Source organism: Panthera tigris, chromosome F2 (assembly GCF_018350195.1).
Source record: "Panthera tigris isolate Pti1 chromosome F2, P.tigris_Pti1_mat1.1, whole genome shotgun sequence".
Lineage (NCBI taxonomy): Eukaryota > Metazoa > Chordata > Mammalia > Carnivora > Felidae > Panthera > Panthera tigris.
Genome location: NC_056676.1, coordinates 16,368,851 through 16,394,910, shown reverse-complemented (window position 1 = coordinate 16,394,910; position 26,060 = coordinate 16,368,851). Strand labels below are relative to the sequence as shown.

At 36.4% G+C, this 26,060-nt stretch overlaps 1 protein-coding gene across 8 annotated transcripts in view; it reads right to left on the bottom strand.

Annotated features, from left to right (window-relative positions):
• MTFR1 (mitochondrial fission regulator 1) overlaps positions 1-26,060 on the bottom strand; it is a 62,777-nt gene that overhangs the window by 22,092 nt on the left and 14,625 nt on the right. For 3 of the 8 annotated variants that reach the window (XM_042972713.1, XM_007085012.3, XM_042972712.1), the window contains exons 2-4: positions 17,954-18,096; positions 11,781-11,879; positions 980-1,095 (exon numbers count right to left, since the gene is read on the bottom strand). In XM_042972713.1, the coding sequence (XP_042828647.1) occupies positions 980-1,095; positions 11,781-11,879; positions 17,954-18,019 (281 nt within the window). In that variant the 5' untranslated portion in view covers positions 18,020-18,096. The other 5 variants (XM_042972714.1, XM_042972715.1, XM_042972718.1 and 2 more) reach the window with 5 other exon arrangements.

Below are 26,060 nucleotides of genomic sequence, written 5' to 3'. Positions count from 1 at the left end.
ATTAGTTTATTCCCCTTCCATGAAATTCTCCTACCTCTGCTGGTTATCCTTGTTCCAGAATTCCCTTCTCTGAGAAGCCTTGCCAAACCTCTCTCATCCCACAGTGGCCTTCTGGATTTACTTAGTAAACTTTATAATATCAACATCATTGATTCCCTGTTTAATCTCCTCTAGCACACCAAATATTCCTAGAAAGCAGTGTCTTATTTTATCTCTGTATTTCTGAGGCCTAACAAGAATGAAGAGTTGGGGTGCCTGGGTGGCTCAGTCGGTTAAACGTCGGCTTGTGGGTTCGAGCCCCACGTCGGGCTCTGTGCTGACAGCTCGGAGCCTGGAGCCTGGAGCCTGGAGCCTGCTTCGGATTCTGCATCCCTCTCTCACTCTGCCCCTCCCCTGCTCATGCTCTCTCTCTCTCTCTCTCTCTCTCAAGAATAAACAAACACTAAAAAAATTAAAAAAAAAAAAAAGAATGAAGAGTTAAATATGCTGCATGACTTGTTTATTAGACTGAAAGTGTAGTCAATAATTTATTCAGGCTCTTTGAAATAAATGAAAGTACCTCTCTAACTCTTACACATTATGTCCTCTGAATCAAACTCATCTTGACACAACTTTTAGGAAGCATTCTCCAGTGATTACACAAAGTCGCTAATGTGACCCACACTGATTCCTCTGCCCCAATAATATCATTTTAATTACTTATCTAAACATATTTATGATAGTTGCTTCTGGTTTCATATTAAGCTTCTGAAGGGCAGGCAATTCTATAACTCATAAGCACTTAAGACACAGTTATAGGTCTCTAGGAACTTTATAATACTTGAGTGTTTAAAATAAACAGAAAAGAAGACTACTTGTGAAAAATAACTGGGTTAGTTACTAGAAATCAAATTAGGCTACTAAAAGAAAATATTGCAAATGTATCACCCTTTAAAATCATAAATACTGCATCTTAGCTCTGAGAGCCTTCCAGACTAACCTTCGTCTTGTTGAACACTCTTCTTCTTCGTTGGCTACCCATCCAACATCAGCAAAAGACACCACTGCATCCTCTCCTGGATGGCTAGGGCTCCATTCTGTTGTAGGGCTGGTAAGCTATAAGTTATAAACAGGAAAGGTGTTTGTCACCAAAATGTTAGAATAAAACTTTTTAATCACCCAAAGGAAAATCATCAGCTCTGGTGTTACAAACACATGGACAGTTTCTAACATCTCCATTGAAGGTCCCCACAAAAGAGAACATCAGTTATGTTGTATCATTGCCTAATAGGTTTATGACAATCTCTGAATTATAACTTAACTTTATTCAATTTTTATTTTACAGGTCAAATGAGATTGGCTTTAAAAACAAGCCAACAGGGGTACATGGGTGGCTCAGTGGGTTAAGCATCCGACTTGTGATTCTGGCTCGGGTCATGATCTCACGGTTTGTGGGTTCGAGCCCAGCATCGGGCTCTGTGTTGACAGTGTGGAACTTGTTTGGGATTTCCTCTCTCTCCCTCTATGCCCCTCCCAGCTTGTGTGTGCATTCTCTCTTTCAAAATAAATGAACTAAAAACAAAACAAAAGTCTTAAAAAAAAAAAAAAAAAAAAGCCAACAAATACCTGTGTTCATCCTAAAATATTATGAAAATTTTTAGAATTTAAGCATTAAAAAAATCAATTTTTCTGAAGAGATTTAGTCAAAAAAAGTATAATAATAAGAACAAGCAAGCAATACATGTGCTAAATTTGGGAATATTTTAAAATGGATTCGTATATAGAGATGCTGTTAAAATGCTGAAAATAACATTTTTAAAGATTTTTTTTTAATGTTTACTTATTTCTGAGAGAGAGAGACAGAGCATGAGCAAGGGAGGGGCAGAGAGAGAGAGAGACACAGAGTCCGAAGCAGGCTCCAGGCTCTGGGCTGTCAGCACAAAGCCCGACGCAGGGCTCGAACTCACAACGTATGAGATCATGACATGAGTTGAAGTCAGACACTTAACCAACTGAGCCACCCAGGTGCCCCTGAAAATACATTGTTTTAAATCATGATTTTTAAAGTATTAACTATATTAAAGAACAAAACAAATAGAATTCTCTAGCTAAAGTTTAACCACATAAATGACAGAATATTCTGAAATACAAAGAAAAAGCATGCAAGTTCTGAAATTTACCTTGGAAAGTAGATGGAAAGATAATTAAAGTGTTGTTATAAGTGTAATGCCTCAGAGACAGATGACCAATGACTAATGATTTTAAAATAAAGTTATCAGATTAATACTTCCTAAAAGTGAGTAACACTGAGGTTTAAATAAAAAAGAAAATGCAGACTTTTTAAATGAAGAAAAAAGTTAAAAAGGCCAAAGAGATTTACTTATTGACATATTTATCAGAAAAGTTGTGCTGTAACCCATGCTTTGTTTGAACCTTCTCAATACTATCGTTGCCAGATCAGGCTTTTGAAGCTACACTTAAATAATGCTTCTTCCTCAACGGTAAAATATACCACGCAAACACATAATACTGAAACAGTTAAATGTCTTTAATATTACGAATAAAATTTTAATTGAACACACTGGCTACTCATATGTACACCCATTCTGGTACCATAATTACCTAACATTATCAACTTAATAAAGCACCATTAGAAAACTGACATTTTAATAACACACTAAGAATATCAAGTATTTAAAATGCCTTAAATTACAGCTTTTGGGCAGGACAAAGGTACAGTCAAGAGGGAAAACAGTTGTATTAAAGGAGTAAATATTTAAGAATCTAATCCCATGCAAGAACAAAAAATAAACAAGAATAATGGAATTAAGATGAAAAGCCTTTCAAAATTCAAATGTTTTAGGGGCACCTGGGTTGTTCAGTTGATTAAGCATCTGACTTCAGCTCAGGTCATGATCTCATGGTTCGTGGGTTCAAGCCCCACATTGGGCTCTGTGCTGACAGCTCTGGAGTCTGTTTGGATTCTGTGTCTCCCTCCCTCTCTGCCCCTGCCTCGCTCATGCTCTGTCTCTCTCACAAATAAACAACAAAAAAAAATTTTTTTAATACAAATGTTTTAAAGCATGTACTTGAATAAGTGGCCATAAGAGAAGAAAAGTAAACACTTTAGGAAGTACATTACCAAGGGATACGATCAAAGAAAAATCGAAAGGATTTTTATACTTCTCCCCCATTCCATTTTAGATATTTATCCAAATAAGTCAATAAACACACAGATATTCAGTCAGTGGATATCTCATACAACTTAAATTAACATAACTCAAATGGGCATCACATTTGATCTTAAGAGCCAGAGAAATCTGGCAATATTATTCCTATCCACTACTGAAAAGAGAATGATGGGGTGCCCAGGTGACTCAGTAGGTTGAGAGTCCAACTTCGTTCAGCTCAGGTCATGATCTCGCAGTTCACATGAGTTTGAGCCCCACATTGGGCTCACTACTGTTAGCCTGTCAGTGCAAAGCCTGCTTCAGATCCTCTCTCTGACCCTCCCCAACTTGTGCTTGCTCAAAAATAAATATTAAAAAAAAGAAAAGACAAAAGAAAACAGAATCCTGTATTAACATTCCCATTACATTGTATTAGGGAGATTCCAAGTGGATTACATGGAGATACTTAAACAAAAAGGTCTCCAAGCCCTGTGGAAACTCCTCGAAGGAACACAGTAATGGGCTATTCTGTACAAGTGAAAGATCATAAAAGTAAAACCTGAATGATGAAGATGCTAGTTCATGAAGATCAGTCTGTTTATAACTATTTTAGAAAACAAAATAGTAGGGGCACCTGGGTGGCTCAGTCGGTTAAGTGTATGACTCTTGATTTTAGCTCAGGTCATGATAATCTCATGCTCATGAGATCGAGTCCCATGTCAGGCTCCACCCCGAGCATGGAGCCTGCTTGGGATTCTCATTCTCTCTCTCTCTCTCTCTCTCTCTCTCTCTCTCTCTCTCTCTCTCTCTCTCTCTCTGTCTCTCCCCCCCCCTCCCCTGCTCATGCTCTTAAACTAATTTTTAAAAATGATAGTAAATAAAATTTTATTTCAATAGTTACTAGTTTGTTGGAAGTGAGGTATATTTAAGACAGGTAAAATGAAGTTTTGACCTCAAGACTTCTTTCCCACAAAAGTTAAAAAAATTAGTTTTCTTCCTAGATATTTTTGTTTATAAAAGGAGAAAAATGATACTTTTCTAAAAACAAATATTTAAAAACATAAATCAACACATTTTTGACAGCTTTTCAGAGTATTTTATAATGTAAAGATCAAACAATGTATCTAAATTTTACATCTGTAGTACCTTCAACATATTAAACATGAAATGTTGCTTTCTGCATAAACTTAAAAAAACAACAATTTTCCATTGACTTAGTTTACAATCTTACTAAGAAATTATTCTAGGTAATCACCAAAATAATACCCTGTCTATATAACACATGTTCAATGAGATGAAAATATTGATACTTTCAAGAACCAATTCCAGAATTGATCATATCTGTATCATTACTAATGGACATCCTGCCCCACAGAATAGTCATCTTAATACTTAAGTCACATATCTACATAACAGTGATTTATGCCATTAAAAAAGAAACAAAAAAAAAGGCTAACAAAGTCCCTGGGGAAACCAAACTCATCCAAAAGACAAAATAAAACTGAAAATACAGTAACACTGATCTTATTTTAAAGATTTAAAGTTGTTGCTGAGGGGCGCCTGGGTGGCTCCGTCGGTTAAGCGTCCGACGTCGGCTCAGGTCATGATCTCACGGTCCGTGAGTTCGAGCCCAGCGTCGGGCTCTGGGCTGACTGCTCAGAGCCTGGACCCTGTTTCTCCCTCTCTCTCTGGCCCTCCCCTGTTCATGTCTCCCTCTCTCTCTGGCCCTCCCCTGTTCATGCTCTGTCTCAAAAACAAATAAACGTTAAAAAAAATAAATAAATAAAGTTGTTGCTGAAATGCGCACTGAGTAACAAGAATGGAATAGGAGGGGCGCCTGGTTGGCTCAGTCAGTTAAGCATCCGACTTCAGCTCAGGTCATGATCCTGCGCTTCCTGGGTTCGAGCCCCGTGTCGAGCTCTGTGATGACAGCTCGGAGCCTGGGCCCTGCTTCAGATTCTGTATCTCTCTCTCCTCTCTCTGCCCCTCCCCAGCTTGCACTCTGTCTCCCAAAAATAAATAGATATTTTAAAAAATTTTAAATAAAAAAGAATGGAATAGTAAAGACAATTCACTTAATTAAGTACCAGTTAAGGTAACATCAGCGCAGGCAAGGGGGCTGATGGCATGGAACTGTTGGAAGTACAATTTAGATGGCACTACTGACATGCATGGATGACCAATGGGAAGTTTGAAAAAGACAAAGCCAACTTACTGAAAGTTCCAGCAAGGTCCTGTCCTATCATAGCTATCGTTGTGACAGAGGAAAAAAAACAAAACAAAACACACAGTGAAGAAAGAATAGAAAAAATTTTTTTTCCCAAAATCAAGGGCATTATAAAATTTTAAATTAAAATTAGTATTTATTGATTTGTAAGTATCCAAATTCCTTCCAGAACGTATGAAAAGTATTTCATTCAGAGCAAAAATTCAGTAGCAGCATTATTATTTTTACTGATCTTAAGTTTAATTCAACATCTGGTACAACTTAAATTACCCAAAATTCAATTATATTTCAAAAATTTTACTACAGTTAACTTTAGATAATTTTTAATATTCTGATAATGTAAAACTATACCAACTATACCAGGACAAATGATTTAATAAAATGCATGAAAGAAAAATACACAGCTTGTATAAAAGTTGAAATACTTAGAATAAAATATTAGAAGAGCTAATTTTGTCCTAATGTGACTTTTCATAAAATAAATACACTGGTACTAGGAACCAGGATTCTCTCAGTTTCTTGCCAAAAAGGGTATAATAGTAAATAGACTCAGTCTATTTTCCACCATTTGTTTATATTCCAATGCAAAACATGTATTAAAAGCAGCACAGCAAAATAATAATCTTTAACTTTTTAAAATAAAAATCTCTACACTTTTACTAACAGATTTAATTCTTTTTCTAATTCTTGCCATAATTAGAAAAACTGAAAGCAAAATTTCTATATTTTAATATAGTCACATACAGTGACACCAACAGGCCACACAATATACCTGTGTAAAGAACACTAAATCCAATATTCTGGCCAAGACTCAGCCACTCATGTTTTTGAGTAGAATGTCACTTTTTAAAAAGCGAGCATTTATTAAAGCTTTCTATTCATGCACCTAAATTGAGGCAGGGTAGGAAGAGAAGGGGAGGAGGGAACAGGGACAGGAAAGACATCAGAGAGACAAAGGGAGAGAAATGTGTCTCTCTCTCAAAATAACCTAAGAAGGTAAGTAACAGGATCCCCTGGAGAAACTAATCTTTAAGAAATCAATTACTGAGAATGAATAAAACATCACAATCGTTCATTGTTTAGAGTTACGCTTCAAATTACAGTGCCACACTACCAAATTTATCAAACATAATACTGTATCTGCATCTCGTTCTTAATGGCCATTTGAGAGCGAAAATTACCAAGAAGTTTTAACATCACATAGAGTATGACATCACATGCTAGCATATTCCAGAATACTGCAGAGTAACTGAACAAAAAAAGTGTTAAGTTTAACAGTTAGTTTTAGTATTAATCCAGGCACTTACCTTCACATGGCTCAGACACCAAAGACCACCAGACCACATGAAGTCCCACCAGCCTTCTCTTAGCTCCTCAAACTATAACTTCTGTCTTGCCTGTTCCAGAACCTATGCACATATTCTCTCTTCCACCAACTCCACCCCTTACCCCAACTGTGAAGAGCTGGCTCCTTCTAATCTTTACCTGTCATTCCTCCAAAGGCACCTTCCAGACAAACCACCAATTATTATCCTGCCCCATGCTATACTATGTTTTCCTTCACAGCATTTAGTATAAATTATATGTGTATTAGAATATTTACTTGTTAAATATCTCTCCCACTGAATCAAATCCCAATAAGGACAGAGATCACGTCTTTTTGGTCCACCATTGATCAACAGCCCCTAGAATAATGTAGATTTCAAGTTTATTTGCTAAATAAAGATGGGCTGTGACAAGTGGCTATTTTACTTCCAGATTTCATCACGGGGTGTGAACTTTAGTAGAATTTCATTCATTACTTGTTTGTTTACAGAACATTACCTCTACAGTTCCAACAACTCCTAGCAACCCCAGAAAACAGGAGTGGGCAGGGTTTCCACAAGGAAAAAAGGTGGTCCAAGTTAAATTACCCAGAAGTCTGTCAGTTACAAAAACTGAAAGTCCAACTTCTATACCCACTGCCAAGTGGCCCACCCCACTTTTTCTGGTAGTACTCAAGATAACCTTTAATTTTTTTTGCCTTAAGGTTTTTTCATATGTAGTATTTACCACCCCAATAAGCTGCTTTTGGTTCCACATGTTTAACTCATTCAATTTAAAATTTATAAAAATGCACCCCCAAGGTGCTTTTGTAACAATTACTTTTGTAACTGTCAATAGATAATTCTGTTACTGCTTTAAGGAAAATTTTCCCTAGCAAAATGCTAAAATACAATATGTGCCTGAAGTTTTCAACCTCAGCTGCATAAGAAGCTCCTCATAAAACAAAACAAACAAAAAAACCCACAAATGTATGAAATTCTGATTTAGTGAGCTTTGAGTAGGACCTATATTCTTCAAAAGCTCTGTGTTTTTGCAGGGAAGGCGGGCATACAAAACTACTTAGCAAGATGGGGCCGGAGAATGAATATTTTTAAAGCTCCTGGTGATTTAAATATGCAAAAAGTATCGAGAACCACTGCAAATTATAACTTCTGCACCCCATTCCTCCCAATCTTCCAGAGTTCACTGCTTTCTCCAGTTCCTCCATGATCTGAATTTTCTTTTGGTTTCATGAAGCTGGAATAAGTACTAGGAGGAAAAAAAAAAAAACAAAACAACCTACTCTCTCTTTGTCTTAATCTGGGTTCCTACCCCCAAGGGGGCTATAATATCCAAATATACAAAATGCTTATGGCCAGAAGTGTGTAATTGTGACTCAAGGTTGAAATTTACATATCTGAAAGGTATAAAAAGGCCAAGGAAAGTTTATTTTTCTTCAATTAAAAGTAAATGTGAAGGGTCTACCAGAATAAAATAAAAAGATTCTGCACAGCAAAAAGAAACAAATAAAACTAAAAGGCAACCCAGTGAATGGGAGAAGATTTGCAAATGACATATCCAATAAAGGGCAATCAAAATATGTAAAGAGCTGATACAACTCAATAACCAAAAAACAAATAATCTAATTAAAAATGGGCAGAAGATGAGCGCCTGGGTGGCTTAGTCAGTTAAGTGTCCGACTTCAGCTCAGGTCATGATCTCACGGTCTGTGAGTTCAAGCCCTGCATCGGGCTCTGTGCTGTCGGTTCGGAGCCTGGAGCTTGCTTTGGATTCTGTGTCTCCCTCTCTCTCTGCCACTCCCCCACTCAATCAAAAAATGAATAAATGTTAAAAAAAAATTTTTTTTTTTAAATGGGCAGAAGATATAAACAGACATTTCTCCAAAGAAGATATACAGATGGCCAATAGACACATGCAAAGATGCTCAGTATCACTCATCACCAGGGAAATGAAAATCAAAATTACAATGACGGGCACCTGGGTGGCTCAGCTGGGGTTAAGCGTCTGACTTTGGCTCAGGGGGTGTTAAGCGTCTGACTTTGGCTCAGGTCATGATCTCATTCGTTCGTGAGTTTGAGACCTTCATTGGACTCTGCACTGATGGCTCAGAGCCTGGAGCTTGCTTCAGATTGTGTGTCTACCCCTCCCTCCCTCCCTCCCTCTCTCTCTCTCTCTCTCTCTCTGCCCCTCCCCCGTTTGTGCACACACTCTATCTCTCAAAAATAAATAAATATCAAAAAATATATAAAAAGCTTAATTTAAAATAACTAAATTATGAAGGGTCTAGAGATCTTGTTTTGAGTCTAAAGTAGCCAACTCATGTCTAGCACTCACAAAACAAAGGACTGGGAAAGGCTACGGGGTTACAGGCAAGTCTCCTTCAAGTAACAAAGCAAAGCAACACTTTGCTTTTTACACTTATTACCATATTTTATTCCCAGCCCCAAATTTATTGTGCCCATTAACTGGATTAAGGTGTAAATAAATGTGTTGGTCTCTGTTCTGATTTGTGACTCTGTAAGTCTAATTTATAAAATCAGGAGGTGAATTATTTGAATAGCAAGCAAGTTAATTTGCTATTCAACTGTCAGGTGGCAATAATAATAATAAAATCACCACCACTAGCACACTTTTTCTGTGCCCTAATTATGTACCAGTTATTATATTCAGAGCTTTATAAGGATTATCTTGTCTAACCCTCACGACAAAAAGTAATGCGCCCATCTTGCCTATCATTACTTGTCTACAAATATATGGGTCAGCTGGTAACAGTGAAAAGATGGTATGATGTGGAAGGAACTATACTGAACTTTAAGATTTCGGAGGTAAAATTGTTTTGAGGGTGACAGAGTCGAGGTGTTACCTATGAGTGTGGGCGGTAGAAAAGAAATGGAACTCAAAGTCAACAGGAATATAGGAAGTAAAGAATATACATTGCTAAGTTTCAGACAAATCCTCCAAAAGACTGAAATCACCCAGAACGTCAGAGGGACTGGTTTTGACTACCTAACTCCTGCTTCTGAATTGACCCAGGAATGCCCTATTCTCAAGTTTAATCCATTTCAATTTTTGTCTCCTGAATATGGCCCTAAAATGGTGTCTACTCTCCTGGGGTCCAACTGTGGTCCTCAGTTCCAGACTTTCTATAGAATTTACTCATGCTGGGCTCCTAGACAGTCCAAATATATTCCCTATCAAATCCTCAAATGAGCCAGAAAAATAGCAAAAATGCATTTTCAACTTTATTACTCTAAATTGCATGGTTTTTAAAATTCCACATTTTTACATTTCTGATAGATGTAGTTAAAAAATAATAGAGGATACAAAAGAATAATAGCAGATTTAAAATATCTAACTAGCACATAAAACACTCACTTTAATATTGACCTTGAATTTAAAAAGACTCAGTATGCTATAAAACCACCTGGAAGTTAAAATCTCATTATAAACAAATGTCTTCTGTCTTCCATTATATTCTCAAGTAGGTCACCAGTATTTCTCTGATCTTATTCTCCTATGTTTATCCACCTTTACTCAAATTCAGCTCCTGTACTAAATCTAGTATTCTTAATCCTGCTCATACCCTTTAAGCGACTAATAACAATGAGAAAAAGAATCTCTCCAAGAAACTATACTTGGCTCTGGGGGAAATTTCAGCCCAGTAACTATCAAGGCAGATTTGGGTTGTTACTAAAAAATGCTAAATTATCTTCATCTCCTTCTATATATCTCTAGCTACATGAACACAAATGCTGTACCAAATTCTCCTGCAACTAGGTTAAGTAGACACATAAATGGACAAAAATAAAATTTTAATAGAACTGAGCAATCGGAAAAAAGTGAATAAGCCTCAGTTAACACAACAGTTATTTGAAGGAAGTTGGCAAATGAAGCAATCAGCAATTTGTGTCTAACTGAATTCTCAGAAATTGTGCCTGAGAATTACCACCAGAGATTTCTTCATTTTATTTTTTTAAAGCCTATAAATTGATGAAAAAAAAAAATTACTTCTTGGAAAGTTCCAATCTGTCAATTTCTAGATTGATGCACAAAAGTTTTGCCAGTCAATATGCAAGCAGGATTATGAATGAGCACAACAATGAACAACCTTGTTAGTCAACCTGAACAAATGCTAATTTCTACCACTTACTTAGGAACAGATTTTTACCTCTATCTGCCAGGAGTGCTGATTTATGAGTAAGACATAATATCAAATAAGCTTTCAGGGGGCACTTCTGAGCTTTGGATTATGAATTAAATACATCTTCCACATTTCGCATGCTAATCCATCATTATTTAAAACTGGTGTAGATATCTGCTGAACTTTATATTCTTAAATGTCAAACTGAAAGGTTTTGTAGTATTACTGTTGTGAAGAATTGCTGAAAAACAAGAACATGTCTAACACTATTACAACAAAAAGGAACAAAGCCCAAATCACGAAAATAACAATTTGTCTCCAAGCAAAGAGCAGAGTTGCTCTCAATTTGGTGCTATCAGAGGTTACTAAGACCTAAGCATTCTAAAGTATTCCCAATTCAGGGTTTCCCTGTTATCTCATTCAGAGAACCACAATTACCTCTTTGTCTTGACACTGTCGTTGTCCAGGCAATGGTTTCTACAATTAATGCTAAGCTTTAAACCTAGGATGGAGAAAGCACCTTACAAGGCATCCACAGATACATCTAAAAATAAACTAGGGGAACAGAGTGGCTGTCCAGATAAGAAGGTATAATAACTAAAGAAAACAATGGTGGAACCTGAAGCCCCTCTAAAGTTACATAAGGCCATGTCCAAGGTCACCTGGGAATTAACAACTACTTGGCTTATGATATGCTTCTAAATCTTAGTATATGTATTCTTAAGAAGGATAAATGTCTTAAAGAGCTTTAAAAAGCTTGAATAATCACTTCACAGAGGAAGTAAAATCAGAAAGACTTTACTATAGTTTTATTGTCTTTTATTGGTAGCAGCATCAAAGGGGGAAAAGTTCTAAAATACTTTTAAAGCTGTCTTGCCTACTTGTATTTCTAATGCACATATTAATATAAAGTTTTGAAACATATAAAATATAGTACCTGAAACTGAACTCTTGGACACTGGATCAGAGATAAATTAGTACCAATTTTCCTTACGATACTTCGAGATGAACCATATGGCTTCCCAGACCAAAGTACCTGAGGAAATAGGAAAAACCAAAGTTTAATTACAAAGGTAATAAAACTGTTACTACAAAGCACTGGACAGTTAATTTAACAAAATATTCACACATTAATTATGGAATCAGAATGCTTTAAATGTTATGGGAAATGAGCTAATATTTCTCAAGTAAAAGTTAAAAAAAATATATATATATAGCTGGTTATAATTAACACAATAAGGTTTAATTTAAGGCATTATATAAAAAATACAGAAGAATAATAATTGTAAAACAGAATTACATTTGGAGTAAAAACTTCGCATTTTCACTATGTTTTCATACTATTCTGCAAAGGAAACAATTTTTATCATCTCTGCTATATTTTTTAAAGTTTTAGAATTTTAAATACATATACATTTTTTTAAAACCGTGAGTGTTTGTTATAATGGACTTTTCAAAACAAATCCAAATCAGTACAAAGTTCAGAATCTGAATTTATACCATTCAGGGTGCTTCATTTTTTGCTACACAAGAATGTCTGGTCAAGGGGGAGTGTGGGCTAAAATTTAGCTACACTGCATCTTCTTGTGAGGCCTTATCGCCAGGGAAAAGGTGTCTTTTCCCAATTTACACAAAAGTACTAAGTGGGCTTGTAGTGAGTGACCCTAATGAGCAGAATTTCTCACATGAAATCACAATACGCTCAGGACATTATGCTATGCTTAATGCAAAAACAAAAACAAACTCCCAAAGCAGAAAGCAAACAAAAAAAACACACATGTAGAATGTTAAATCATTATAAAGTACCTGGAAACTTCTCCCCAAGTATATCATTTTTCCTTAAAGAGAAAAACTATCCGTTTTGAGTGCTATACTCGAAAGCCTGGGCAGAGAGGCAAAGACAGGTGGTATGCTATTAAAAGCAATTTAAAAAGAAAAGAATGAGAATGATATGATCATTATACTTAATTCATTAAATTTTAACATTCAATCATATCCTTAAACTAAATAATACCAAATCAGCTGGCATGTATTCTGAGCAACAGACACTGACCCCTTTTTAAAGTCACTCCATGGCCATTCTAATTTAAAGAATGGAATCACCTTAACATATGCAATATGACCAAGGAAGAAATAAAGTAAACAGCACTGGCTCCAACACATAACCCAAATTAGACATTTAAACCATTCTAAAAGCATGCACAACTTGTAAAATGAGCATAGAAGTAACCTGACTTCTTAGATTTTTAGCAACCAAATCCAATTACAGATAACAGTGACTCAATGTGAGGATCGTGGGGGTATATATAATACCTCCAGAATATGCCTCAGCTTTTATATAATTCACCACTAATATGTTCAGAGTTTCACTATCACCTGAGAGAGTTCCAGAAAGTATTAGAACCTACACTGGCTACCACAACCAGTAAAAACTGTAACTCTTGCTTTGGAAATATAAACTGAAAAGATGGCACAGACTGGAAAATAGGTCAGTAGAAAGATAAGACTAGATCGATATTGAAATATGAATATTAAATAAAGAATATAAGAGGCGAAGCTACTGTGAAGCTTAGAAGAGAATTACCTGTAATTCAGGAATCCGAATCATTCACACCAATGATCATACAGAGGATTATCATACGAATAGTGTTAATAACACAAGAGGGCTAAGAGAAGAAAAATATCTGACTAGAGAAAAATGGGAAGCATCACAGTTTTACAAATTCAACATAAGAGGCCAAGGAAAAATAAGTTCATGGACAAGTAATTCTAAAACCATATTTAAGCAAACTCTACCTTATACATGTTCATAGGTCTTAATCTTATAAAAAGAAATCCACAGGGCAATAGCAACTATACCATTCAATCATTCTCCTCTTGAATCTTGTATTTAGTCACAAGTCAAAACTCTCCTATGATGCCAGAGCCGTGGAACACTATTTATGCATCACAATGTGACAATTAAGAGTCTAAAGTTAATCTCCCACACCTCCAGTAAGCAAGATCTTAACTGGAGATGAAGAGGACAAAAAGCTCACAAAGAAAAATTTGAAAAGGATTTGCCAAGGTCAGGGACTAATGTTTCTGCCAACTTTTAGCATTCCTTGCTATGCATGCTTCAGGGCTAAGTTTCAACTATTATCTTCCCATCTGCTTAATATCAGGAGGAAAGAATACCAGGTGACTTCTACAAGTGAAGGTGGCCAGAGATTCAGCTTTTACTTATAAGGACTAAGTAGACTACTCAGGATTTTTATACAAAGTTAAAGGAAATAAAAACAGATCGCTTTATGTGATTTTTTTCAAGTATATGCAGTTGACTAACAATGCTTTTCTGTTACCTGGGAATTGCATGGCACGTAGCACCAGAGATATGAAGAAGGGTCTATGTAAGCTAATGACTGGAATATTGAGAAAGAAGAAGAGTCATAAAACCTTTACTCAACTGTAGGAAAAAGTGAGGGGAAAGAGCAGCTAACTTTCAGGAACTCTAAAACTAGGTCCTACTTTATTTTTTCTATTCAGCCCTCATGGAGTGGGAGAAATTGTAAATGGCTGTGAAGAAATAATGAACAGATGGTACTGAAAAGTCACCATCTGTGCACTGGGAGACTGTAAGGCCCAAGTGTATCTCCTACCCTAACTGGTGGCTGAACTGTTGTCTTGTCAGTATACTGGAGAAGGGAAGACTTCCTCTAAAGATAAATTGCCATTAGTATTTTTTCAGATGTAAGAGAGGGGGAAGGAGAAAACTGCCACTGCTAGATACTTTAAGAAATAAAAATTCAATTCCATTAGAAAATTATTAAATAGTTATTAAACAGAAAAGCTCTGCTTTGCTTTATTTATAATGACTACTGACAAATAATCTAATCATGAATCTGTGTGCATGTGTGTTTGCATGTCTGGGTCTAGTAATGACAGTCCATAACATTTAGCAACAGTGTTTGAAAGTGATGACAGCAAGGAGGAGGATGACAACAAGAAAGCAATTTGTTCTTTTTTAACATTGTGAAATGCTATTGTAGAAGTGTTGAAGTGTGAGCTTGGAATCTGAAGCTATCATCTGTCTCATCATGATGACTGTACTCAAATTTTATGTGGTAATTCATCTGTTATAGACTAGTTTAATCTATATTACTATTTGAGAAGTAGCATTTAGTAGAAAAAGTACAAATTTAATTCTAAACAAACAGATTTTTCTCAAGATAAGCTATTTCATATTAACACAAAGGTCATTATTCTGAGGGCCACATATCCCTGAAATTACATGCAAAATTTTGTGCATACACAGTATTTTTCTGGAAGAAAGTCTGTATCATTAATCAAAATTTCAAGTAGTCTAGGATCCAACAAAGTACAAATCCTTAACTCCAAGGGAGCCAGTGGAAAATCCAAAGCGTGTATTGGGGAGAAGGGGTAGAGATGAACAATTTCAAAATCCCCAATTAAAGATAAGACTTTCCTCAAGTCTCTTCTTCCTTACTCTAAACTCCTAGCCACATTCACCTTCTTCCTCCACAGCACAAAAGGAAAACAAGGTTATAATTCTTAAGTTATTACTGGAAATATACTACTAATGCAAATCAGTAATCTGCTAGAACTGTGGTTATACCTGTAAAACAAAAAATGTTTGGTGAACGTACATAATTTATGCAAAAGAACTATGTATAGTAAATCAATCAGTGATAGCCATTGCATACAGTGGTGCTGATATGTACAGTGAAATACAAAGAGCTAATCATCACCGGTTGTTCTAATGGCAAAAACAAATCCCTAGTCTCAAAGCTTCTTTTTTTCTTTTTAAGAAGATAAAACATGTAAAGATGAAGGTAGTTTCCGCTCTTAGAATACTTTGATTAGTATCAAGTTCATTATCCAACCAATGGGAAAATATGTATTTATTACTAAAAGAGGACACTAAAAAGTTTTATTTTCAGATGTCCAAAAGCAAAATCTTGGTAGACTATACACTTCCTTACACTTAGGCAGCACACTAAGAGATCTTAGAAACTAAATAACTCCCAAGGATCAAATTGCTTTATGTTAGAAAAAAGACTTGTTTTTATATAGATTTTCAATTAACTCATTAAAGTTGATGATTATACACTACATACAAAAACAATTTTGGGGGTCTCCAGGGTGGCTCAGTCAGTTAAGCGACTCTTGATTTCAGCTCAGGTCATGATCTCACGGTTTGTGAGATCAAGCCCCACATCGGGCTCTGCGCTCACAGCACAGAGCCTGCTAGGGACTGACTGACTCACTCTCTCTCTCTCTCAAAATAAACATTTAGAAAATAAAATCTTGTTCAGTTACTATTAATAGGAAGAGCCCTTAACTGTGATTACAATACAGGGAATAAGTTAATGCTCTGTTACCTGGTCCATTTTTTGATGAAAGGCACACATTTTACCCCTCAAATGAACAAAGCTAAATTAAAGGAACGAGCTAAAGAAAGTGTGTTTGTTATCTGTTCCTGAAACTAAACACTTTGGCTTCATCAGCATTAGTCACATTCACCTGACCTGGGCCAGGAATGGGGGTGAGTGACAGAGCAAAACTATGGAAAATTAACCATTACTGAATGTAGCTATAGTACGTACAAGCCACTGAAGTAGCTGTTTTACATACAGTCCTTTAATCCACAGGCTGACTCTAGAGTAGTGGTTCCTATCTGTAATTTGTAGATGAAGAAAGTAACTGGCAGAGACCAATTTCAGACCCGGAGTTGTTTGAATCAAGGACCTAGATCTTTCCTCTAAATTACACTTTTTAAAAAAATTATTATTTTTAAGTAATCTCTATGCCCAATGTGGTGCTTGAACTCATGACCCTGAGATCAAGAGCTGCACGCTCTTCTGACTGAGCCAGTCTGGCACCCCGCCACTAAACTGTAATTCTTACTAAAATTGGAAATAAATAAGAAACATAAATTATAAAGCGTGACTTCTTGGGAATTATAAGTTACGAAAGCCTCCCATCTTTCTGAAAGCAACAGAAATTATTTTGCTGTTGGTACTGAAATGTTAATCTACTCTATACAGCCAAATGGTGGTAAATAACAAATGAGAAACACAGTATATAGCTACTTTAAGTGAAGTCCAAAACAGAGAAAGATGTAACTGAAAAAGATGAAAATAGTATTAACTTCACAAACCATTTTCCTACTGCTTATCCTCAAACTAATAATCTTAAAATTATGCAGATATTTAAAAAGGTATTTTTATTTGGTTCTTTGCTTTTTATCTCCAAAGAAAATAGATGTAATGTTGAGGGGTTGGGAGATTTAAAGTTTAACTTTCTCTTAATAAGACATGAGAAGACACAAAATAAAAACAGGAGCAAAAGTAGTGTATTAAAAAGTATACCCATAATCAATTTATGTAACCTGCCTATATCTTTAACAAACAAAATTTAATTTCACATTACAGATGAAAAACATTGAATTTGAAAATGAAAAACAAATATTCCACAAAATACACCTAGCAGAACTACTGCTCTAATAACTTTACACTGGATCTAAAAATAAAAAAATATGTATCAGTAGAAAACACTTCAAAAATCAAGATCAGAACTAACATCTTTGGCATAGAATATTATACTAATTTTTTCTTCATATCTATAGTTGTTATATTTTCAGAGACATGACTTACCTTTTACTTTAAACAGTTGTATGATAAACCACATTATAACAGCATTCAATATTAATAGTTCTACACACAACATTCAGGGTTGTCAAGTGTTAGTCAAACATATTTTATTCAATGATTTATATATATATATTTATATATATATATAAATATATATATATATATAAATATATATATGTATGTATGTATGTATTTCTTTCCTCACCACTAACAAATGCATTGCTCTTAACAGTCACATGAATATTGGTACATTTTCAATAAAATTTCAATAAAATTTTCACTTTAACCCAGAATGTTACTCCATACTTAGGATGCTAGGTAAAGATTCACTTCTATGACTAAAATAAACATACTGAATTTAAAATGTTGGTCATATATAGATTTATTTCACTTTCTCAGAAAAAAATCTTAAAACATACAAGTGTCTGGATTTTAAAAATTAATTTGGAGCACTCACCGATTGCATGCTTACTCCAACCTGTTGAAAAACCATCCTAATTAGGCGCTTAATCCAGCCAAGCATTTAGATGGCAAAGTCTCTCCAAATTTGCATTTCAAGTACTCCAGGCATACATAGCAGCACATGGCCCAATAAGCACACTAAAATTTTAAAATGCAAATACTAAAATGAAATAATTGTTATTTAGAATCTTTGCTGTCTGCAACATGTCTCACAAAGTCTAGTCTAAAACATTTTAAAACTTTGCATGTAGTTTACTTAAGAGAAAACAAATTTTGTTGTGATCAGCTTTAAATAAACAGCACAGTATTTTTTTAATGATTTTTTTTTTTTCCCAGCCAGGTTTCTTAGTTGGAAGCAATAAAAACCCACTATGAGTAATTTAAGTAGAAAATATTTTTATGAAAAGATATATAGTAGATAATAATGTATATAGCTGATAACTGATATATAGGCTACACAGAGCCAGGAAAGACATCCAATACTGGGGCAGAATTGGTCCTGAGAAGACATCACTGCAACTGCTACTGCCCCCCCCACCCCCGCCCTCCCAGAATAGAACAGTCTGCCAGTTCTCACTTTTCTGCCTCACTGGCTCCTGAGTTGCTGTCCATACTGATGGCATTTGCTTGGCCAAATCTACCTGACTATAGTTACAGATTCTGCCTCCTACCAAAGCCATAAAGGAATTCCAGAAATATGGAACAGGAATTCAGATGCTACAGGGTCAAAAATGACAAAAGTCCTTCCACACTTCTGGCACTATATAACCCCTGCCACTCACCTCCTTCTTCCCCATCAATATACTATATATCTGATAGAATTAATTTTTCAGAGAGAGCAAAGGAGTAGGGGAGAGGGGCAGAAGAAGAGAGAAAATCTTCAGCAGGCTCCACGCTGGCATGAGGCTTGATCCTACAACTCTGGGATCTTGACCTGAGTCAAAATCCAGAGTCTGATAATCAACTGACTGAACCACCCAGGTGCCCCTCTGTCTGACAGAATTAAATTGTTAAATCGTCATACAGCCTAAACCAGTCTGCTGAAAGTGTTGGTCTCCAATGAAACAGAGTTTGAACAAAACTATGTCAATGTACTGCTTCCTCATCAAAGCAGTCTTAATTAAAAACAAAATGGCTGAACAAAACAGTTCGGTGTACTTATTATTACTAAGTACTTGGTATTACTAAGTAGACTTAGTAATATATTTGATTTACATTCTGATGCAAGCTCATCCCATTACGGACCACAAAAAGAGTTTATGGTCTACACTTTGAAAAAAACTTTATGAATAATTGGGGGAGGGGGAGATAAAAGGTGCCACAAATATATCAGACATTGGGTGAAACATGAACTGAAAAGAGCCAGGTCCTAATGACAGATGAAAGTATGTGATAATTCTAAGCACTGGCAGAAATATATAATTTATTGATAACTGTGAAATGGTCATAACTAGAACTTTGGTGAGACAGAGACACAGATATATTTTAATGTTACCAATATCTATTACTGCTTGTAAGAATGCCATACTCTGAGAGTTAATGGGAAGAAAAACAGCAAAGGTCCAAAAATAATGTCAAAGCTGGAAGAAAAAAAAAAAAAAAAAAACCTGGGAGAAAAAAAGATGGTTTTATGTCAGATTTGAAAACCTATCACTTTTATATATACATACGTATTTTTTGACCTTTTTTTTTTTTAAGTAGGCCTCATGCCCAATGTGGGGTTTGAACTCACAACCCTGAGATGAAGAGTCACATGCTCTACCAACTAAGCTAGCCAGATGTCTCTAAGATGAAATTTTTTTAAGTTTTACTTATTGGGGCGTGTGGGTGGCTCAGTCAGTAAAGTGTCAGACTAGATTTCAGCTCAAGTCATGATCTCATAGCTCATGAGATTGAGCCTTGCTGTTAGCACAGAGCCTGCTTGGGGTTCTTCCTCTCCCTCTCTCTGTCCCTCCCAAGCTCACACACACATTCATCCACTCTCTCAAAGTAAACTGTTTAAAAATCCTATTAAAGTTTTATTATTTAAGTTATCTCTACACCCTTTGTGGGGCTCAAACTCATAACCCCAAGATTAAGAGTCGCACACTCTTCTGAGTCAGTCAAGCAACCCAGCCTATCACTTTTTTAAAATGTAACTTACACAGAAAAGTACACAAATTTTAAGTGTCCAACTTGATGAATTTTTATGTATATATAGACCTGTGTAGCCACCACTCAGATCAAGAGCCCCAGAACCCCAAAAGCCCCCATTCTAATCACTATTCTGACTTTTAAAAAAATGTTTACTTATTTTGAGAAAGAGACGAGGTGCCTGGGTCCCTCAGTCAGTTAAGCATCTGACTTCAGCTCAGGTCATGATCTTGGGGTTCATGGATTCAAGCCCTGGCATCGGGCTCTGTGCTCAGACCTCAGAGTCTGGAGCCTGCTTCATATTCTGTGTCACCCTCTCTCTGTCCCTCCCCCACTTGCATGCACAAGGAAGACAGAGAAACCCAAGCAGGCTCTGCCTTGTCAGCACAGAGCCCAACGCAGGGATCATCAGTCTCACAAACCTCAAGATCATGACCTGAGCCTAAATCAAGAGTCAGACGCCCAGCTGATTGAGTCACCCAGGCGCCTCTACCACTATTTTAACTTTTATGAGCATTTATTAGTTTTGCCCACTCGATGTATTCTTTTGTGTCTGACTTCTTTCATTTAACAATGTCTGTGAGATTAATTCACATCCTTTGTAAATCAGTTATTTTTCGTTGTTGTTATGTACTATACCACAATTTACTTACCCAATTTACTGTTCATGAATATTTGGGTTGTTTCCATTTTTTATCTATTACAAATAAAGGTGCTAAAATAATTCTTGCACATAGCATAGAAAGGTACACGTAAAAACTCATTTCTCTTGAGGATATGCTCAGAAGTAAAACTGCTACATCACAAGATATACAGACAGTCCCAACTCACAAATGGTTCAACTCATAATTTTTTGACTTTACAATAGTGTGAAAGCAAATACACATTCAGTAGAGAACACATTTCAAATTCTGAATTTTGATCTTTTCCTGGGCTTTCAATATATGGTCGATACTCTCACGTGATGCTGGGCAACAGCAACTAGAGCTCCCAGTCAGCCACGTGATCACAGGGAAAACAACTCATAGACTTATAGCCATTCTGAAACCATACAACCATTCTGTTTTTCACTTTTAGAATGGTATTAGGTGATTTTGCCCATCTGTAGGCTAATGTGTTCTCATCACATTTAAGGAAGGCTAGGGTAAGCTATGACATTCAGTAAGTTCTGTGTACTAAATGCATTTTAGACTTATGGTATCTTCAATTTATAATGGGCTTACTGGGACAGAACTCCATCATCAGTCCAGGAAGATCTGTATAAATAAAATATATGGCTACATCTTTAATAGAAACTAACATCTTTCCAAAGGACACTCTCATAAGCAAGTAAATGAGAGAGTTCTAGTTGTGCTACAATTTTTGTCAATACTTGCTTCGTATTGTTGGTATTTTAAATTTTAGCCATTCTGCTGGGCTCTTTACATGTCTTGGGAGCATTTTGGTATCTTCTCCAAAGTATCTTTTGCTCATTTTTCAAATGGAAAGGATTTTTTTTTTAATATTTTAAAATTATTTTTGCCAAGAAGAGATGTTTTGCAATCTGAGCCAAGGATTGGAGAGCACAGGCTTGGATAAAGAAGATGAAATCTAAGAGTGAATGACTAAGAAAAGAAGCCAGAATAGAAACCCCAGGAAATACTTAAGGAACTAGCATAAAAAATAAAAACCCCTGGGGGGAAAATGATCAAAGGGTAGTAGAAAAATAATGACAGAAGTGTTGTCAGCAAAGAAACAAAAAGGAAATTTCAAGAAAGGAAATGGTCCTTGTTAAATGGAAACACACAGGAAAGAGGTCACATAGTCAGTTGGTAGCCTCCTACTGCCAACCTTTCCTCCAAGCCTCTCCACTGTGCTCTCTAGAACGCTTCTTAAAGATAAATGTCCCCTCCTTTCCTGAACTGACACTGGGCTCTCCCTATTTATAATACTGCTTCAAAGCCTTCTCAAAGGGTTCCTCCTTGCTTACTCTCTCGCTTTATATCAAAGCTATTCCTAATCAACAACTTCTCTGCATTTTGGCCCCCTGAGCACTAGTAAATCAATAAATGTATCTTCTATTTGCCAGTGCTAGGTGATTTTAATATTCAGACATGACACATCCCAGAGACTACTGTGTAAGCCCATTCATATAAAGAACCAAACCAGGTAAAATTAAAAGTAAGCTAATCACAGATCAGGTTTTTTTTTTTTTTTTTCCAAGTTTTGTTTTGTTCTGTTTTGCTGTTGAAGACAGGGGTCCTGACTGGCAGGTCTGAGAGGGATTTCTAAGGGTGCTGGCAATACTCTGATCTCTTAACATAGACACTTAGGTATGTTTATTCTATGAAACTGTAGGAGAGTTGAAAATACTGACTCTACCTTTAGTCTTTCATCTTGCTCATATCTGCTCGCTCAATGATCTCTCTTGGGGCTATGTGTTCCTGACCCCTTGGAGATTAATATACATCCCTCAGAAATGCCCACCAAGGAGGCTTGCTTTGGCCTCCCATGAATCTGTTAGAGGTAACAGTCATTCCCTCTCCTGAAGTACAGATGGCACCACAAGGTCTGTTAAAGGTTAGCTGTCAATTAAATGCCTGCAAGCCCTCTGATCTCACTAAAACTAAAATGCCCTCCTGCACATTCTATAAAAATCTGTAGGCTAAGATCCGGACTTTTCAGGGAATAGCTGCACAGATGTCCAGATTATCATCCAACCAACACTGTCAGTAAGATACCCAGAATAAAACTCTGTGTTAACTGTATGGAGTTGCCTGTTGTGCTTTTCAGTCTTAAGTGTCTTCTCAGTTTGGAGGATACTTTGTAGTCCTTCCTCCACCTACCAACAGAAACTTACCAAGATGTATCCTTACATACTTTCCTTAATGTAAGTTATACCTCAAATAAAAGCTTTAAAAACATACATAGCCTTTGACCAACTTATGCAACTTCCAGGAATTTCTCTCAAAAGCATTGTATGTAATAACACATGTGTAAAGATATTGTCTACAGTGCTTTTTCTAACCACAAAACTGGGATCAACCTTAATGTTCACCAATAAAACAATTGTTAAATTACAATATACTCATATTAGAAAATATTATGCATCTATTAAGTGAGTGAAGTCCAGATGGTAATTACACCTGTGATGAGCATAACACAATGTATAAACTTATTGAATCACTATGTTGTACACCTAAAAGTAATGTAACATTGTTGTGTTAACTATTCTCAATTTTTTTAAAAAAGTAACAGTCTATATAATGACTCGCTGGAATATACATGATACAGCAAGAATAATGTTTTGTTTTTTTAGGGAGAATATGTTAAGTATGATCTTATTTCTGTAAAAAACAAAAATCTTCAACCATTTTTTTTTTTAATGTTTATTTTTGAGAGAGCCCAAGTGAGGGAGGGGCAGAGAAGGGGAGACAGAGGATCTGAAGCAGGCTCTGCGCTGACAGCAGCAAGCCTGATGCAGGGCTCAAACTCACTAACTGTGAGATCATGACCTGAGCTAAAGTCAGATGCTCAACCAACTGAGCCACCCAAATGCCCCAAGCCTCAACCTTTTTATTTATAGAAAGATACACATCAAACTCTTAAAAATGGCCAGAGCAGGTAGAAGTGGACTTTTCTTTGTATGGTTTACTTTTCATTTAAAAACAAAATCTAGGAGCACCTGGCTGGCTCGGTCAGAAGAGCATGCGACTCTTCATCTAGGGGTTGAGTTCGAGCGCCACCTTGGGTTATAGAGATGAAATAAACTTTAAAAAAAAAAAAATCTAGAAAAAAAGAATCTCACCTTCTAGCTTTCCCTCAGATACTCCTCTGATCTACCCTGTCCATACTGAGACCTTCGGTCTATTCTTCCCTGCAATTTTCATCAACCTAATCAATCCCTTTCTACCTTCACTTTCTTCTACCCCCATGCAGCCAAAAATCACTTGAACCACTCTGTGTCAGTATTTTCAACTCCTTACTCTACTGCTCTATTTCTACAAACCACAACTTGATTAATCCAACAGGCTTCATTTCCTACAACTGGACCTTAGAAAAATTACGAAATCTCACATTTTGATGTTGCTACAAAAATGTGCTACCTCTGACATCAAACGGGCCCTCACTGCTGTCTAGCATTCTAGGCAAATATTTTCTTACTCTTCCCCCTCTTCCATTCCCCAAGCAGCTTTTTCAAGCATTCTCCATGCTATCCAAATCTCTCCAACCCTTCCTCCATCATTTCTCAGCAAAAATGAAGCACACTACTTCAAATAATAGAGAAATCATCTAACAGGAAATCCCTCAACATCTTGCCACTCCACATGCCATACACTTACCTACATCCGCACCTATTCTGTCCCCCATTCTCTCCTGTCCCTCCTTCCACCTAAGGGCTCAGGATTACACCCCTCAACTCACAGGTCTCATTACATCAGCTCCACTCTGTATAGATAAATCCTCTTTCCTGTCCTATGTCAGCTTCAATCACATGCCACCTTCTGGTTTCTCCCATCTGCTCTCAAACCAAAGATCCAAAACCAAGCTCCTTAATTTTCTTCCTGAATCTGCTACTGCCTCAGAAAATGGCACCCATATCGTCAATCATTCCTTCTTTCTCTTTCATTTTCTACAATCAAGATGTAGGTTTCCTCCTAAATAGATCAGATTCCATTTACATTGCTATTCTATTCCAATCCAGTTATCCAAAGCCTACACTATCATAAAAATCTATTAACTAGACTATTACTAGTTAATAGTCCCCCCCACCAACTTTGCTCTCCCCTTTTATTCATTCTCAATACCGAAATAAGTCCTTTATGATCTGGTCTCTGTACTTTCCTATCCTCTGTATCTTTCATACTCTACTCTTCGATCTGGTCACACAGATAATTCTAAAAACTCAACAGGCTCTCTAGACTTTTCTTTTATCCAGTATTCCACCTCCCTATAGTTTCCCTGTATCAAGCTAGGTCCTACTAGTCCTTTATTTCAGCTTAGCTATCACTTCCTCCAAGAGGTTCTTCCTGATGGACCAAAGTTTTTCCTGATGGACCAGGATTAGGGTACTCCTGTAAATATTATCCTATACACCACATTAAAACAATGTACCTAAACTGCTTATCTCCACAGCACTTTAATCACCAAAAACTATCTTATTCACCACAGTGACCTCAGCACTTAGTATACGGAATATAACAGTTGCTAAGTTAATATTAAAATATTAAACGAAGGACATCTAAGATGCAAGCCAGTATCTTTTCTACATTATCTCAAATGTGAACAGATTATGTAAGCACTTTGCTTCTACTTATTGGTGAACTAGGTAATTTCAGACAAATCATCCTCCCAAGAGGATAAATAAACTGGACAAAATATAAAAATCATCTATTTGAAAGCATCAGAGAACTGTCAAGGCAGAGAAGTATATCCAGGCCAGTAGTTATTTCCTTGGGGAAAAATAAAAAATTAAAAAAATAAAAGGGACTTCTGATGAAATTTACTGAGAGAAGGCACCTATAGCAAGTACAAGGAATGAAAAAGTAAACATCACTATGGATCACAAAGGTGCTAAAAATAATAATAGTAAAGGGAGAGGCGCTTGGGTGGCTCAGCTGGTTAAGCATCCAACTCTTGGTTTCAGCTCAGGTCATAATCTCACAGTTCGTGAGTTTGAGTCCCAGGTTAGGCTTCACACTGACAGCTCAGAGCCTGCTTGGGATTTTCTCTTCTCTCTCTGCCCCTCCTCTGCTCATGCTCTCTCAAATAAATAAATAAACTTTAAAAAATAATAATAAAAAGGAGGCACCTGGCTGGCTCAGTCAGTAGAGCATATGACACTTGATCTCAGGATTCTAACTTCGAGCCCCATGTTAAGTGTAGAGATTACCTGGGGCACCTGGGTGGCTCGATTGGTTAAGCATCCAACTTCAGCTCAGGTCATGATCTAGTGGTTCACAGGTTCAAGCCCCGCGTTGGGCCCTGTG